Source organism: Peromyscus leucopus, chromosome 3, assembly GCF_004664715.2.
Source record: "Peromyscus leucopus breed LL Stock chromosome 3, UCI_PerLeu_2.1, whole genome shotgun sequence".
NCBI lineage: Eukaryota > Metazoa > Chordata > Mammalia > Rodentia > Cricetidae > Peromyscus > Peromyscus leucopus.
The window spans coordinates 86,777,340-86,793,347 of record NC_051065.1 but is presented as its reverse complement, the minus strand read 5'-3'; the positions used below and the strand labels follow the sequence as shown (position 1 = coordinate 86,793,347).

At 42.1% G+C, this 16,008-nt stretch overlaps 1 pseudogene and 1 gene segment (V, D, J or C); one reads left to right on the top strand and one right to left on the bottom strand.

The window, feature by feature from the left end:
* Positions 1–9,368: 9,368 nt before the first annotated feature.
* LOC114684876 lies at positions 9,369–10,050 on the bottom strand. The segment is given in 2 exon segments: positions 9,369–9,731; positions 9,975–10,050. Coding segments are annotated over 2 exon segments (377 nt in total).
* Positions 10,051–13,773: 3,723 nt separating this feature from the next.
* The window catches only part of LOC114688919, a 7,939-nt pseudogene continuing 5,704 nt past the window's right edge, over positions 13,774–16,008 (top strand).

The following is a 16,008-nucleotide window of genomic DNA, read 5'->3' as shown; positions in this document are numbered from 1 at the left end:
ACAAAAGCTTCTCAGTTTCAAGAGGTCCCACTGATTGATTGTTTGTCTCAGTGTCTATGCTACTGATGTTATATTTAGGAAGTGATCTCCTATGCCAATGCATTCAAGACTACTTTCTACTTTCTCTTCTAGCATGTTCAGAGTAGCTGGATTTATGTTGAGGTCTTTGATCCACTTGGACTTAAGTTTTGTGCACAGTGACAGATATGGATGTATTTGCAGCCTTCTACACACTTTGATATCCAGTTATGCCAGCACCATTTGTTGAAGATGCTTTCTTTTTTCCATTGTACCCTTTTGACTTCTTTGTCAAAAATTATATGTTCATAGGTGTGTGGATTCATATCAGGGTCTTCAATTCGATTCCATTGGTCCACATGTTGGTTTTTATGCCAGTACCAAGTTGTTTTTATTACTGTAGCTCTATAGTAGAGCTTGAGGTCAGGGATCGTGATACCTCCAGAAGTTGTTTTTTTTGTACAGGATTCTTTTGGCTATCCTGGGTTTTTTGTTTTTCCATATGAAGTTGAGTATTATTCTTTCCATGTCTGTGAAGAATTGTGTTAGTATTTTCATGGGGATTGCATTGAATCTGTAAATTGCTTTTGGTAAGATTGCCATTTTTTCTATGTTAATCCTGCCTTTCCATGAGCATGGGAGATCTTTCCATTTTCTGACGTCTTCTTCAATTTCTTTTTTGAGGGACTTAAAGTTCTTGTCATATAGGTCCTTCACTTGCTTGGTTAGTGTAACACCAAGGTATTTTATGTCATTTGTGGCTATTGTAATGGGTGAAATATCTCTGATTTCCTTCTCAGCCTGTTTGTCATCCACCAGCAATTTATGAGTGTTCTTTTTACTCCACATCCTTGCCAGCATGAGCTATTTGAGCTATTAAATATTTTGTTGTTCATAGCCATCAAATACCTCCCTCAGAGCTCAGAGAACCCTGCAGAAGACGAGGGTAAAGAGCGTAAGAGCCAGATGGGATAATGAACACCAAGAAATATTATTGTCTAAATCAACAAGAGAAAAGCTCATATGAACTCACAGAGACTGAAGCAGCATGCACAGGGTCTGCACAGGTCTGCACTAGGTCCTTTATCTATATATTATAGCTTCCAATGTATTGCTTTTACGGGATTCCTGAGTGTGCAAACGAGTTGGTCTTGATTTTGTGCTTTTCTTTGGGCTCTTTTCCTTCTGTTATTTTGTCTTGTCAAACTTTGATGTGGTAGTTTTAGTTTTATCTAATTATATTTAATTTTGTTATATTAAAAATGAATGAATAAAAACCTATCTATTAGGGTAAATCTTAGCAACAGAACTGTTACACACTCTGCAAGAGGGAAAATCAGTTTTCTCCAATATAATGACACTGTATGTATCAACCACTAGAGGACAGGTAGGAATATTTGACCAACATATAGAATATAGAATTCCATATTTGTGTGTGTGTGTGTGTGTGTGTGTGTGTGTGTGTGTGTGTGTGTATGTGCAGGCTTTTATTTGGGTATAGTTTTTTTTCTATTTGGTGTGGTTTTATTTTGTTTTCTTGGTTTTTGGGGATTTTGTGTTTGTAATACTTTGAATTTTGAGAAAGAACCTAAAGTTAGATGGGTATGCAAGGGATACGATGTGGAAGGACTAGGGGGAGTGGAAGAATATGATAAAATATATTTAAATTTGAATTTTCTAAAAAGACAGAGCAAGTCCCTGAATGTACCTAATCTATTCATAGGAGCCCATAAAGTCTCAATTCAGAAAGTAAAATCAGAAAGACTCAAGGCATGCAAGTGACTTGATGTGAGGCAATATCTTTGAGGGCATCTTTGGGGACAAAAGGGCCACATTTAAAAAGAAAATTTCCAATTTCCTTTTAATTTAGACTTTAAATGAGTCTGATCAGAGAAGCCAGCTACGTCATTCCTAGTGTCGAGGGGCACAGGCTTGAGGATGAATGAGCTACTCAGTTAATGTGGATTTGTTATGGAATTTGATGCATCCCATGCTATTAGGAGCTCTAGAGATCTGTACCAAGGACATCTTCCCCCTGAGCTCATGACCTGAGATGCTGCGGACATCCATGACATGAGTGACATTGTGTTGAAGCTCTGCCATTTCTGTTACCACAGTTATTCCCTAAATGGTTCCATTTCCACACAACCAAGGCTGAATTCCCTTCTATAAAAATGCAAATAGAAAGAGGTTAGATTTGAATAAAGTCATGATCTGTCACTTAAGTGTTCACAGCAATGTTCAGTAACAATGAGAGGGAGTCTAGGCAAGGTTTTCTGAATGGGATAGGTGAGGTGAGGGCTTAGGATATTCCAAACAGACTTGAACTCTACTGTTGCTTGCAGCTTTGGTGATGGCCCACTGCTCAGTCAGTGTAAAAGAAGCTTCTCTGACTAGGGTTAAGAACATCACTGATCTGGGGGTGTAAATATTAATATCTCGAAGGCAGTTTGACTTCCTATTTCCAGTCTTGTTTGAGACTGACTTCTCTGTGTCCTGCATCCAATGTATATGGTGCCTTCAGTATAATAGCATCTAACCAATTAGTTATGGCTGGCAGCAAAGAGGGACAGTAATAGCCATGCTGCTTTGGGTTCTGAGAGGGCTCCCCTGACCAATAACCCACTGGGCAGGAGCCTATGCCTAGCACTGAGATCTTAATTTGGTATCCCATGGATTCTGAGTGCAGACTTGTCCACACACAGAACCTCTTTTCAAACACTTGTAAACATATTTATAAATGGCTTGTAGACTTGTGGGTTTTTCTGATGTGTCTTTACACATCCTTAGTGTTAGTTAACTGCCCCTACTTTTCTCCCATCTCCCTGCTTCCATCTCCTTTCACCTTTAACCCACACTCTTTAACCCTTGATGGGAAAATATAATAAGGATGTTTACCTTAAAGGTTGCTGTTGCAAATGGTGCTGGCATAACTGGATATCAACATGTGTAGAAGGCTGCAAATAGATCCATATTTATCATTGTGCACAAAACTTAAGTCCAAGTGGATCAAAGACCTCAACATAAATCTAGCTACTCTGAACATGCTAGAAGAGAAGTAGGAAGTAGTCTTGAATGCATTGGCATAGGAGATCACTTCCTAAATATAACATCAGTAGCATAGACACTGAGACAAACAATCAATCAGTGGAACCTCTTGAAACTGAGAAGCTTTTGTAGAGCAAAGGATATGGTCAACAAGGCAAAGTGACAGCCTACAGAATGGGAAAACAATCTTCACCAACCCCACATCTCAAAGAGGACTGATATCCAGAATATATAAAATTCAAAAAATTAGACATCAAAATGCCCAACAGTCCAATTAAGAAATGGGCTATGGAATTAAACAGAGAATTCTCAACAGAGGAAGCCTAAATGGCTGAAAGACATTTAAGGAATTGCTCAACACCCCTAATTATCAGGGAAATGCAAATCAAAACAACTCTGAGATATCACCTTACGCCTGTCAGAATAGCTACGCTCAAAAACACTGCAGACAGCTTATGCTGGAGAGGATGTGGAGCTAGGGGAACTCTCCTCCAGTGCTGGTGGGAATGCAAGCTTGTACAACCACTTTGGAAATCAATATGGCGCTTTCTTAGAAAATTGGGAATCAATCTCCTCCAAGATACAGCTATACTACTCTTGGGCATATACCCAAAGAATGTTCAATCATACCAAAAGGTTCTTGCTCAGCTATGTTCTTATTTGCATTGTTTTTAATAGCTAGAACCTGTAAACAACGTAGATTCCCTTCAACTGCAGAATGGATAAATAACACGTGGTACATATACACAATGGAATACTACTCAGCAGAGAAAAACAATGAAATCATGAGGTTTCCAGGCAAATACCCTACGGTATTGTAAGTGCATCCCAAGTGAATTTGCGGCTGGCCCTATGGAATTACGGTCTGGTATTTTGAGGTTCCATCTGGGGAGTGCACTCTCACTGCTCTGCTATAGAGGATATTGTATGTAGGAGCACTTTTATTCCTCAGAATTATTTTTTTAAACAACTTTTTATTAATTCTTTGTGGATTTCACATCATGAATCCAAAACCTATCCATCTCCCCATTTCCTTGCTTCTCCTTCTGTCCTTACAACCTCCCCAAAACAAAATTTAAAGTAAAACCCATGGCCCCAAAACCAAACCAACCAACCAAACAAACAAACAAAAAAAAGAAAGAAAAGAAAAAAAGGAAATTAAAAAATCTCGGCATGGAAACTGTAGTGTGGCTCACTGAGTTACACAGTATATCCTTTAGTCCATATGTCTTTACTTGTAAGTATTTATTGCAAAGTGTCATTGCTCAGGTTGGAGGCCTCTGGCTTCTGGAACACCCTCAATACTAGGCCCCACTGGGACTCAATTGGATATCCTACGTGTCCTGAAGATTCTGTAGCTTTGGATCTGTGTGTCTGGCCCCTTCACATGCTTCAGCAGTTCACAGATGAGGTGGGTGTCTGGGTTGGTTACCTGTAGTCTTGCTCCTGGGCCTGGGTGGCAGCTGGGTTGGTCAGCCTGCCAGCTTTCTCTCATCATCACCACCCAGGCAAACTCTCCAGCACTGCCCCAGCCAGCTCACCCAATGTTGCAGACAGCAAGGACCAGGACCAGTTTTCCTGTTCTCACACCCTCGGGTCTAGTTCACTGAAACTCACACCACCAGGGCCAGATCTACGGTATTGTCCAGGTGAGGTGCAGAGCGCACTCTCGTGTTTCTGCACTTGGTGAGGAGGGTCAGGACCAGCTCTTCTGTTCTCATGCCCCTGCATTCGGCTCTCCTGCCTGTCACAGGTGGTAAGGTGTGGGGGGAAGGCCTTTTTCCTTTACCTTTGCCATCCTATAGCATACCAGGGAGGAGATGAGGACACCTCTCGTGCTCTCATGCCTCCAGGTCTGGCTCAACTGAGCCCCACCAACAGGGTCAGCTCTAGTGTGCTGCCCTGGTGAAATCCCATACCACTCTCCCATGTGCTGCAGCTGATGAGGGGCAGGGCCAGTTCTCCCACTCTGTGTCCTGGGGCCAGGTCTCTCACCTGGTGCAGGTGGCAAGGGGTGAGGGGAGGGAAGGCACGTTTTTCTTACCCATGCTATCATGAGTTAGATGAGGGGGGTGGGATCAGTCCTCCTGCTCTCCTGACCTCCAGCCTGAACACCTGATCCCCTCACCAACAAGATCATCTCTATTGTGTTGCCCAGATAAGATGCAGGTCCTGCTCCTCCTAGTGCTGCTTCCGGTGGGGGACAGTGCCAATTCTCCAACTCTCATGACCTCAGGGTCAGCTCTCTCATGTGCCCCATGAGTGAGGGGCAGAGGATGGGGGATGTCATCTCTCCCTCACACCTTCCACCACATGGCAGAAGAAGGGTGGGGCAAGATCTCCCACAAGCTCTGGGGTCAGCTTGACTCTGCTGTCTGGGCTAGGTGCAGGGTCCACTCTCCTGAGTGTTGCAGCTGGTGAGGGTCAGGATCTGCTCTCCCACTCTGTGACTCTGGGACCAGCTTTTCCAGCTTGCAGCAGGTGGTAAGAGGTGAGGGGCGGTATCTCTCCCTCGCCCATGCCACTGAGTGACAGACTGTGGGGCTAGCTCACCCACTCTGCATATTCAGGGTTTGCTAACCTGCAACTTTGCCAAGAGGGACAGCTCTACTGTGCTGCCTAGGGTGCACAAGGCCAGCTTTCTGGAATAATATAGTTGTTGAGGGGCAGGGCTATCTGTGTGCAGCCCCATCCTCACTGCTTTCGGTTGTAACAGGAGCCAAGGACATCAACACAGACCATGGCTGCAGTCGGACTATGGGCCCAGACCTGGTCCCTGGGAGCATTCCAGTCGAGGACCACACCATGGCCCTAGGAGGCAGTACAGGTCACTTAGATTGGTGTGGATCCAAAAGCGCATGGCCCTTGAGTTCCCACATGTCCCTGAGTGTGGGCCAGGTCCTGAAAATCCACACTGCCTTTGATGATGTCAGGAGCCTCAGACATCAGTGCAGATCCTGTCTTCGGCAGAGCTACAGACACAGACATGGCCCTGACGGCATCTCAGGACTGTACAATGCCTGTCCCTGGGTGGTAGCATGTGTTATTCAGGTCTGTATGGGCCCAGTAGCAGCACAGTTCTCAGGCACCAAGAAGGCCACAGGTGAAGACCCGATCCTTGGCATCCGTGTGGACTTTGGTGGCAACACAGGCCAAGGCATCATCACAGACTCAGGCTGCAGTAGGACCATGGTTAACAACACCCAGGCCCAAATGTCATCATGGCCTAGTTGGCATTGCAGGTCACCCAGTTGGACATGGCACAAGTTCAGGCATGTCCCCCAAATGCCAACATGCCCCCATGTGGCAGCCCAGACTTCTGGTTATCCACTCAGCCTTTAATGGTAAGAGGAGTCACCAACATTAACACAGACCCTGGCTGTGGTAGGGCCATGAAGAATACTTCCTCATTTCTGGACTGAATGATACCAAGGCCCTGGTGGGAGTATGGGCCACCCAGGTATGTATATCTTGGAGACAGTTTGATCCTTTAAGACAACTACGTTTCAGGTGTTGGCCAGACTTCAGGTTTCTGCATGGCTCTCAGTGGCAAAAGGAACCATGGACATCAACTCAGAGCTCAGCCACAGGAGGGCCATGGAGCCAGACATCTCCTCTGGCAGCAGTTTGGGCTGGACATCACTGTGTTCTGGTTTTGGCACAGGAATCCTGGATTGACATTGTCCTCTGGGAGCACATGCCTTGAACATCAACTTGGTCACAGGTAGTGGCCCAGACTCTGGGAGTACAAAGGGCCTCTTCGGTAATAAGAGCCTAAGATATCAACACAGATACCCTTTGCTGCATAGGGTCATGGGCCAAGTCATGGACCTCAGAAGTAGCCCAGATCTGGACATCTGTCCCTAGGAGACTGTGGGGTATCTACGTCAGCCTATTCCTCATTGCCTTTGCTCTTCATGAATTGTTTGGTACCTCTATCTTTCCAATCTTGCCAATTGTACTCACTCACTGTAAGGGTGTCTGACTGCCTGGTTTGTGGAGAAATTCTTCCTGCACCAAGTCTAGGGACCTGGGGTGGGGCTGTGGTTTTCCTATGTAGTCTGCCAAGCCTAGATCAGAATTAAACTTTTTAAAAATATCTTTATTTTTATTTATGTATGAGTATTTTGTCTGAATGTCTGTGTACCATATCTGTGCCTGATGTTCTTGGGTGCCAGAAGAAGACATGGAATTGTCTCTTGAACTAGAATTACAGATGGCTGTGAGATGCCATGTGGATGCTTGAAACTGAGCCAGTATACTAGGGGTTGAGGTGGGGAAGGGCATCTATTCCCTGCCCACACCACTATATGGCAGATGAGGAGCAGGACCAGATCTCCCATGCTCACGTTCTCAGGACTGTTTATCCGCTCCACCATCAATAGAGTCAGCTGTACTGTGCTGCTCAGGTGAGGTATAGGGTCCACTTTCTGTAGTGCTGCAGCTGCTGAGGGGAATGACCAGTTCCCTCACCTACTTCAGGTGGCAGTGGCATGGAGGGGAGGGTATCTTTCCTTTGCTCTGTGCTTTTCAAGGAAGGCACAGGGCTTTCCCACAAGGCCTTGACCTATCATAGACAATTTGAAGTAGACTAAGATTTGATCCTGGCCCTTCTTAATTCTGCTATGATACAAGCTTGAAAATGTTTATCTTACTGTTCCATGAAAAGACTGTCATGGCCCCATTAATGGTTTTCTTGTGAAATGGCCTCCTCGACTTGGGGGTTGGTATCTTCTTCAGAAAAGAACTCGTGAGATGGATCATAGGGTACAAGAAAGTCATCAGCATAAAACTTAGCAGCCTGGAAACAATTTGTTTTCCTGTTCTTATATTTGACTGACCTAGGACTAACATTATGTTTTTCTAGGTTATATCCACTAACAGGGTAGATTTTGGAAAGTTTCAGTACATTGTTCAGGGTCAACTGAAAATCCCCTTATTTGAGATTTAATCTGATTTAAGTTTTGCAAAGAAAGGGGATTTGTGTTACCTTTTCGTTTCCTTTAAGGAATACGAAAAGTCAACCCATAAATCTTGTACTAAATACTTAGTTTTCGGGTGGACACAGAGATAGAGATATTGGAACCAAAGCAGGAAAAAAAATAACAGCAGCACAGCCTTATGTTTCTAAGTAACTGTAGTAGGCTGCCTGTGAGTATAAACAACAAAGACAATTGGAGAATGAAAACTCTGGGGTGAGAATGTAAGTCTGCATCTGAAAGATTAACTGACAGTCTTACCTAATCAAAGCTCTTTTCAGTTTAGATGATGATCTATTAAGTTTACCATTGTCCTAAGGCAAAAGAGTTAGAAATTCTAATATAGACGGTAACAAACGGTAGATTAGATGTGAATAAGCAGATGAGCAGTTAAGAGCACTTCTTGCTCTTGCAGCTTGGTTTCCAGCATTCAAATCAACTAGCTCAAAACCTCCTGAAAGTCCTGTTTCCTAGGATCTGACACCCTCTTCTGACTGGTATGGACACTCATGCATGTGTACACCCACATTCCAATTTAAAATAAAATAAATCATTAAAAAAAGGAAGTAGTAGGTCAGACTGGCAAGATTGCTCAGCTGGTAACAGGGAAGGTGCTTACAGCAAAGACTGATGAACCTGAGTTTGATGCATAGACCCCACATGGTAGAAAGAAAGAACTAACTCTTGCAGGTATCCTCTGACTCTCTCTCTCTCTTTCTCTCTCCCCCTCTCTTTCCTCCTTTCTCTCCCCCTCTGTCTCTCTCTGTCTCTGTCTCTGTCTCTCTGTCTCTGTCTTTTCTCTCTCTCTCTCTGTCTCTTGTCTCTTTCTCTTTCTCTCTCTCTGTCTCTCTCTCTCTCTCTCTGTCTCTCTCTCTCACACACACACACACACAACACACACACACACACACACACAATGTCTTTGGTTAACGCCTTTTCCCAAGTGAAGTAATTTGCATTTGTTAACTCTGAAAACACATTAAAAAAGAAGAAACAGTAAATCTTAAGTGATAGGAAATTCAAAGTCGGGATACTGAAGTTGTGAGGGACTGGGCAGAGATGTGGTCAGGGAGACAGGGGAGAAAGAGAGAAAAACATCCCAAAACCAGTATGGGTTAATAAAAATTTAAATGAATGAATAATAATAAACAAACAATCATAAAGGTCTATATTTTTGTGGGGAAATCATTAAAGTATAATGTACACAGGATGGGACAAACATGCAAATCAGTTTATGAAAGCTTGTTTCACTGTTTAAGATCTTTTCCCAAACAAGTCTAGAGCTCTGTATTGATATTAGACAGTAAGAGAGTTCAGAGACTGAGCTTCAGTGAGCAGCAACCCCAGGAGGTTTTTGTTTAACCCTGGATCACTGTGCGAGGAACATCCCTAGTCTGCTGACAGTAATAGGTTGCAGCATCATCAGCCTCCACAGGATGGATGGTGAGGGTGAAGTCTGTCTCAGACCCACTGCCACTGAACCTGGCAGGGACCCCAGATGCTAGGTTGGACGCTCCATGGATGAGGAGTTTGGGGGGCTGTCCTGGTTTCTGTTGGTACCAGTGCATGTAAGTTAAGCCAAGTAAAGTGACACTCTGGCTGGCCTTGCAGGAGATGGTGGCCCTCTGCCCTAGTGACACAGCAAAGAAGCTGGAGACTGGGTCATCACAATGTCCCCCATGGAACCTGGAAACATTAACACACAGTTCATGGTTATACATTTTCAGAAACCTTCCTAGCAGAGAAAATTTTCATTTAGAAATTGTAAGAATACTTGAGGACATCTCTTTAAGAAACCAGAAAATCAAAAGGAATGGGGGAACTTAAAACCAATTACAAATGCTTAATTCCAGTGATAAAGATACCAGAGACATGGAAAACCATGATGACCACTGTGGATGCTCCCTACACTTCTCTGCACCCTCTCACCTGGAACTCCGAGCATCAGCATGCATAGGAGGAGTGTGTTTGACTCCATCTCTGGGAGCTTGAAGAGAGGATGTTTCATAGACTCCTGGCAGTTGCCCTTAAAGAGCTTGGGCTGTTGTATAATGACTCAATATGTAAATCATCCCAGAAAAGTGTGTGCTGGTGCTCAAAGGGGCACCTGCTCCTGTTTCACCCACTGGGAGTTGGTGTCAGCAGAAAATTTACCAGAGCATGGCAAGTGTATCTTTTTTTCTTTATTAAGAAATTTTTAATTCATTTTATGTTCCAACCACACTTCCCTTTTTTTCTCTTTTCCTGCTCCATCCCCAACACTCCCTCCCCCAGCCCACCCCCCATTTCTCCTCTGAAAAGGTAAGGCTTCCCATGGGTAGTCAGCAAAGCCTGGTACATTCAGTAGAGGTAGGTCCAAGCCCCTTGCTCTTGCATCAGGGCTGTGCGAGGCATCCCACCATAGGTAATGAGTTCTAAAAAGCCAACTCATGCACCAGGGATAGATCCTGATCCTACTGCCAGGGCCCCTTAAGCAGACCAAGCTACACAACTGCCTCACTTATGCAGAGGTCCTAGTCCAATCCCACTGAGGCTCCACAGTTGTTGGTCTAAAGTTCATGAGTTCTCATTAGCCTGGTTCAGTCGTATCTGTAGGTTTCCCCATCATGATCTTGATGCCCTTGCTCACAGAATCCTTCTTCTCTCTCTTCCACTGGACCTCTGGATCTCAGCCTAGTGCTTGGCTGTGGATCTCTTAATCTGCTTCCATCACTGGATGAAGGCTCAAAGATAACAGGTTATTCACCAATCTGATTACTGGGGTAAGTCAGCTTAGGTATCTTCTTAACTACTGCTAGTCATCTAAGCTGGGTCATCCTTGTAGATTCCTGGGAACTTCCTAGGATCAAGTTTCTCCCTATCCACATGATGTCTCCCTTTATCAGGATATATCTTTCTTTGCTTTCCCACTCCATCCCTGTTCCAGCTCAACCATCCCATTCCCCTATGTTCTCATCCATCATACCCTACCCTCTATTACCCTCCTCACCCCAGTTTACTCAGTAGATCTTGTCTATTTCCCTTTTCTAGAGCAATTATGCATCCCTCTTAGGGTCCTTCTTGTCACCTAGTTTCTCTAGGGCTGTGGACTGTAGCCTGATTATCCTTTGCTTTACATCTACTATCCACTTATGAGTGAGTAAATACTGTGTTTGTCTTTCTGGGTCTGGGTTACATCACTCAGGATGATTTTTTTCTAGTTCCATTCATTTCCTGGCAAATTTCATGTGTCATTTACTTTTTTTTTCACTGCTGAGTAGTACTCCATTGTGTATATGTACCATATTTTCTTTATCCATTCTTCAGTTAAGGGACATCTAGGTTATTTCAGGTCCTGGTTATTATGAATAATGCTGCTAGAACATAGTTGAGCAAGTGTTTTGTGTTATGATTGAGCATTCTTTGCGTATATGCCCAAGAGTGGTATCATTGGGTCTTGGCAAGTGTATTTTAAAAGGGCTTTACATCCTATTCTATTGAATCTTTACCCTCTTGTTTTTCTGAGGTGTGATAAAGGGGAATGCACTATGGTTGTACTATGTAAAGAATGTAAGTTATTTCAGGAATGACTTGATCCTTCAAAATGTACACACTGAATGAATATATTATCTAAGAGCGAATGGAGAATATGACTGGAAGAAAAGCAACATAATTAATTCTTGGCATATTTTTTGATTAAAAAAAGCCTGTGTTTCAGTGTGTGTGTTATGTTGTGTGTGTATGTTTGTATGTTTGTGTCTGCTCTTGTTTGAGGGCCACCTCCTTGCCATGGGACATGGGTAGAGATAAGAGGCCAACCTTGGGTGTGGCTGTTGCCTTCTGCCTTATCTGAGACTGGGTCTCTTGTTCACCACCTCTCATGAAAGGTTGCCTCCCCAGGGTCTTCTAGGGATTCTCCAGTCTCCATCTCTCATCTTGTCACAGCATCACTCTAAGTATAGTCATGTGGTGCAGCTACATCTGGCTTTATGTGGTTCCCCAGATGTGAACCAGGTCCTCATACTTATGTGGCAGGCACATTACCCACAGAGCCACTCCTAGCACATTTTTTAAAAAATAAAAACACTGAAAGGAAATTATTCATAAAACTTCAGTAAATATAGGACTTCATAAATGAAGAAAAGAACTATGTAAAGGACATGTGCCCAGATACATGTAAAAGATTCTTTTGTACAATTCTTTAAAACATTTGAGATTATTGAAAGAGAGGTATCTTCCATCTTGTCATGGTGATAAAAAATTAACAGAACTGTGAATTCTTCCTCAGAAACACTAAGAAAGACAGATGGATAAACAGGTAGGTAGATATAGAAGTGAATATATTTTCACATTTTTAGGCCCTGTACCTTTCCCAGTTTACCTAGCCAGAAGGATGGATTTTCTAGCAAGATTTTTAAGGGGAAATGACACAGTGGTATTTTAATTAAATAAAAAATTGAAAAAAGTTGTAAGTTTATGAGAAGGATGAAGAGAGAAAGAATTAGCACTGGAATGAGAAGAGTAGGAAGAAAGGAGTGAGGCAGTGAGGAGGGAAGGGAGGAAGGATAGAGAGGGGTGAGGGAGGAAGGGGACGAAGTGAGGGGGAGAGAGAGGAAGGGTGAGAGGGATGAAAGAAGGGGATAATGAAGGAAAGAGAGAGAGAGATCTAGGAAGGGAGAAAGAGGAAGGAAGAAAGAAAGAGAAGGGAAGGAAGGAAAGACGTGAGGAAAGAAAGAGAAGAATGGACAGTTCCCTACTCCTCAGCTTGCACTCACTGTTTCTTTTTCCAGGCCTCCGCCCTATAGAGTTGGTTCCTTTTATTTTGTTGTGCACATCCATTGTGCTGTTGCTCAATGTGAACCAACTAGAGTTCAAGAAGAGAGAAATATAGCAACACAAGTACACAGCTCATGAAATAAACATTTATTCCTTCACATTTTGTCTTTATTTTTGAGGTGTGCTCATGTATAGTTAATTTTTGTATTCAAAACTAGAGTGTTGACCTGTTATAATATGGAAAGTTGGGTGATATTTCTCATTTATGCTCATAATAAAAACATTCCTATATTATACAATGTATATAATACAATGTATATTATAACAATCCATGCAAAGGACATGTAATTTTAAACAACCCCCAATCACATAGCTCTTATTTGAGGATGGTTCGGTGGTGGTGGGAGGCAATAATGAATACTTGTGATGACATTCCTCTACTGCTTTCATGAGATTTTCTGTTGCTCTTGGTGCTCTTGACTTTCCTTGTATTATATGTCAAGAACCACTCTTCTGTCAGGCATTTTGATGTATTCCAGTAATCCAAACAGTAGGGAGCTGAGGCAGGAGGATCTTGAGTTTTCAGGTAGCCCAGATACATAGCCTGGTTACACAGATGACCAAATCTTCTGCCTCACACTAGCCCACATTTTCATCTATTTTGTATATAGTTCTGTTAATATATAATTTTTTATATTTACTTCACTCATTTTTTATAAGAATTTTATTAATTTACATGCCAATCACAGATCTCCCTCTTTCCTCATCTCACCCCCAGTCTCATTTTTATTGACTTATAACTTAACTTTCTATTCCTTAACATTGATACTTACCTTCAGTGCAGCAGAACTACCCTCTCATCAGGAGAGGACACTCAGTACCTTCTGATGGAAAAAATGACAAGATGATAGAACAGACGATATAAGGACCGGGATACAAGTTGCTGTGTGCAATTCAACCCATATATGCAAAGATGGATATTTATGAAAAGTAGGTACTTGATCCCATCTCCGAGAGAAGAGATTTGCACATAAACAGCTCAGAGATGAGCCCTCTAAAATGCACAGGAGTCCTGAGCACTGGGTATGGTGAAAGGATGGGCTGGGCTTAGGAAGGAGGACAATAGAACTGATATATGAAAGCCTGGCCTGATGCTGACATGCTGGAATTTGACCAAGAAGGATGAGGTTTATGTATAGTGTAGAGAGTCCATGGAACAATGGTCACAATTAGTTCATGTGAATCCTGTCTAGTGAATGTTGTGCTTGACACACAAGGAAGAAAACTGTGTGGACACTGTTGTCATTTCTGTCCCAACTGAGCTGTTAGCTCTTTTATTCTGTCATTTTCTGATTTTTAAAAATTTATTTTTATTTTTACTATTAAGACATTTTCTATTCATTTTACATACCAACCACAGATTCCCCTCTCCTCCTTCTCTTGCCCCCCCCCCCCAGCCCAGAGGTTGCTTTATCATACAGAATTCTTTTAGCTATCCTGGGTTTTTTGTTTTCCATATGAAGTTGAGTATTGTTCTTTCCAAGTCTGTGAAGAATTGTGTTGGATTTTGATGGGAATCATTAATCTGTAGATTGATTTTTGGTAAGATTGCCATTTTTACTATGTTAATCCTACCTATTCATGAGCCTAGGAGATCGTTCCATTTCTAATATCTTCTTCAATTTCTTTCTTCAGAGACTTAAAGTTCTTATCATACAGGTCCTTCACTTGCTTAGTTAAAGTTACTCCAAGATACTTTATGTTATTTGTGGCTATTGTAAAGCGTGATGTTTCTCTTATTTCTTATAATTTGTATATGGGATGGTTACTGATTTTTGGAGTTTCTCTTATATCCTGCCACATTACTTAAGATGTTTATCAGCTGTAGTAGTTCCCTGGTAGAATTTTGGTGGTCACTTATGTATACTATCATATCATCTGTAAATAGTGAAAGTTTGACTTCTTCTTTCCAATTTGTATCCCCTTGATCTTCTTTTGCTGCCTTATTCCTCTAGCTAAAACTTCAAGTACTATATAGAATAAATATGGGGAGAGTGGACAGCCTTGTCTTTTCCCGATGTTAATGGAATCGTTTGAGTTGGCTGTTGGCTTGCTGCAAATTGCCTTTATTATGTTTAGGTATGTTCCCTGTATTCCTGATCGCTCCAAGACCTTTGTCATGAAGGGTTGTTGGATTTTGTCAAAGGCCTTTATACGGTGTATTACATTGACAGACTTTCATATGTTGAACCATCCTTGCATCTCTGGGATAAAGCCTACTTGATCATGGTGGATAATGTTTTTGATGTGTTCTTGGAGTTGGTTTGCCAATATTTTATTGAGTATTTTTGCATCAATGTTCATGAGGGAATTGGTCTGCAATTCTCTTTCTTTGTTGCATCTTGTGTGGTTTGGACATCAGGTAAGTTAGCCTCATAAAAAGAGTTTGGTAATACTTCCTTCTGTTTCTATTGTGTGGAACAATTTGAAGAGATTTGAAAGTAGCTTTTTGAAAATCTGGTAGAATTCTGTGTTAAAACTATCTGGGTCCTGTGTTATTTTGATTGGGAGACTTTTAATGATTGTTTCTAGTTCCTTAGGGGTTATTGGTCTGTGTAAATAGATTATCTGGTCTTGATTTAACTTTGGTATGTGGTACCTGTCCAGAAAGTTGTCCATTTCTTTCAGATTTTCCAATTTTGTGGAGTACAGTTTTGAAGTATGACTGATGAATCTCTGGATTTTCTCATTATCTGTTATGTCTATTTTTTCATTTCTGATTTTGTTAATTTTCATCCTCTGTCTCTCTGTCTCTCTCTCTGCCTTTTGGTTAATTTGGATAATGGCTTGTCTGTCTTATTGATTTTTCTCAAAGAACCAATTCTTTGTTTAATTGATTCTTTGTTTTGTGCTCTTTGTTTCTATCTTATTGATTCAGCCCTCAATTTGAATATTTCCTGGCATCTATTCTTCCTGGGTGAGTTTGCTTCTTTTTGTTCTAAAGCTTTCAGGTGTGCAGTTAATCACTAGTGTAGGTGAATTTCTAAATGGTCTTATTAAATAAGAAACACAGAGCCATATATGGCCTGAAAGCCTTAGAGATCAGGGAAATAGTGATAGCCACCAACCTTACCTCTCCATCTCTGCAGCTATCCAAAGTTGAGTTACTTCCTGTCTATCTGTGCCATTATTGCCTTGTTGTTCTTCC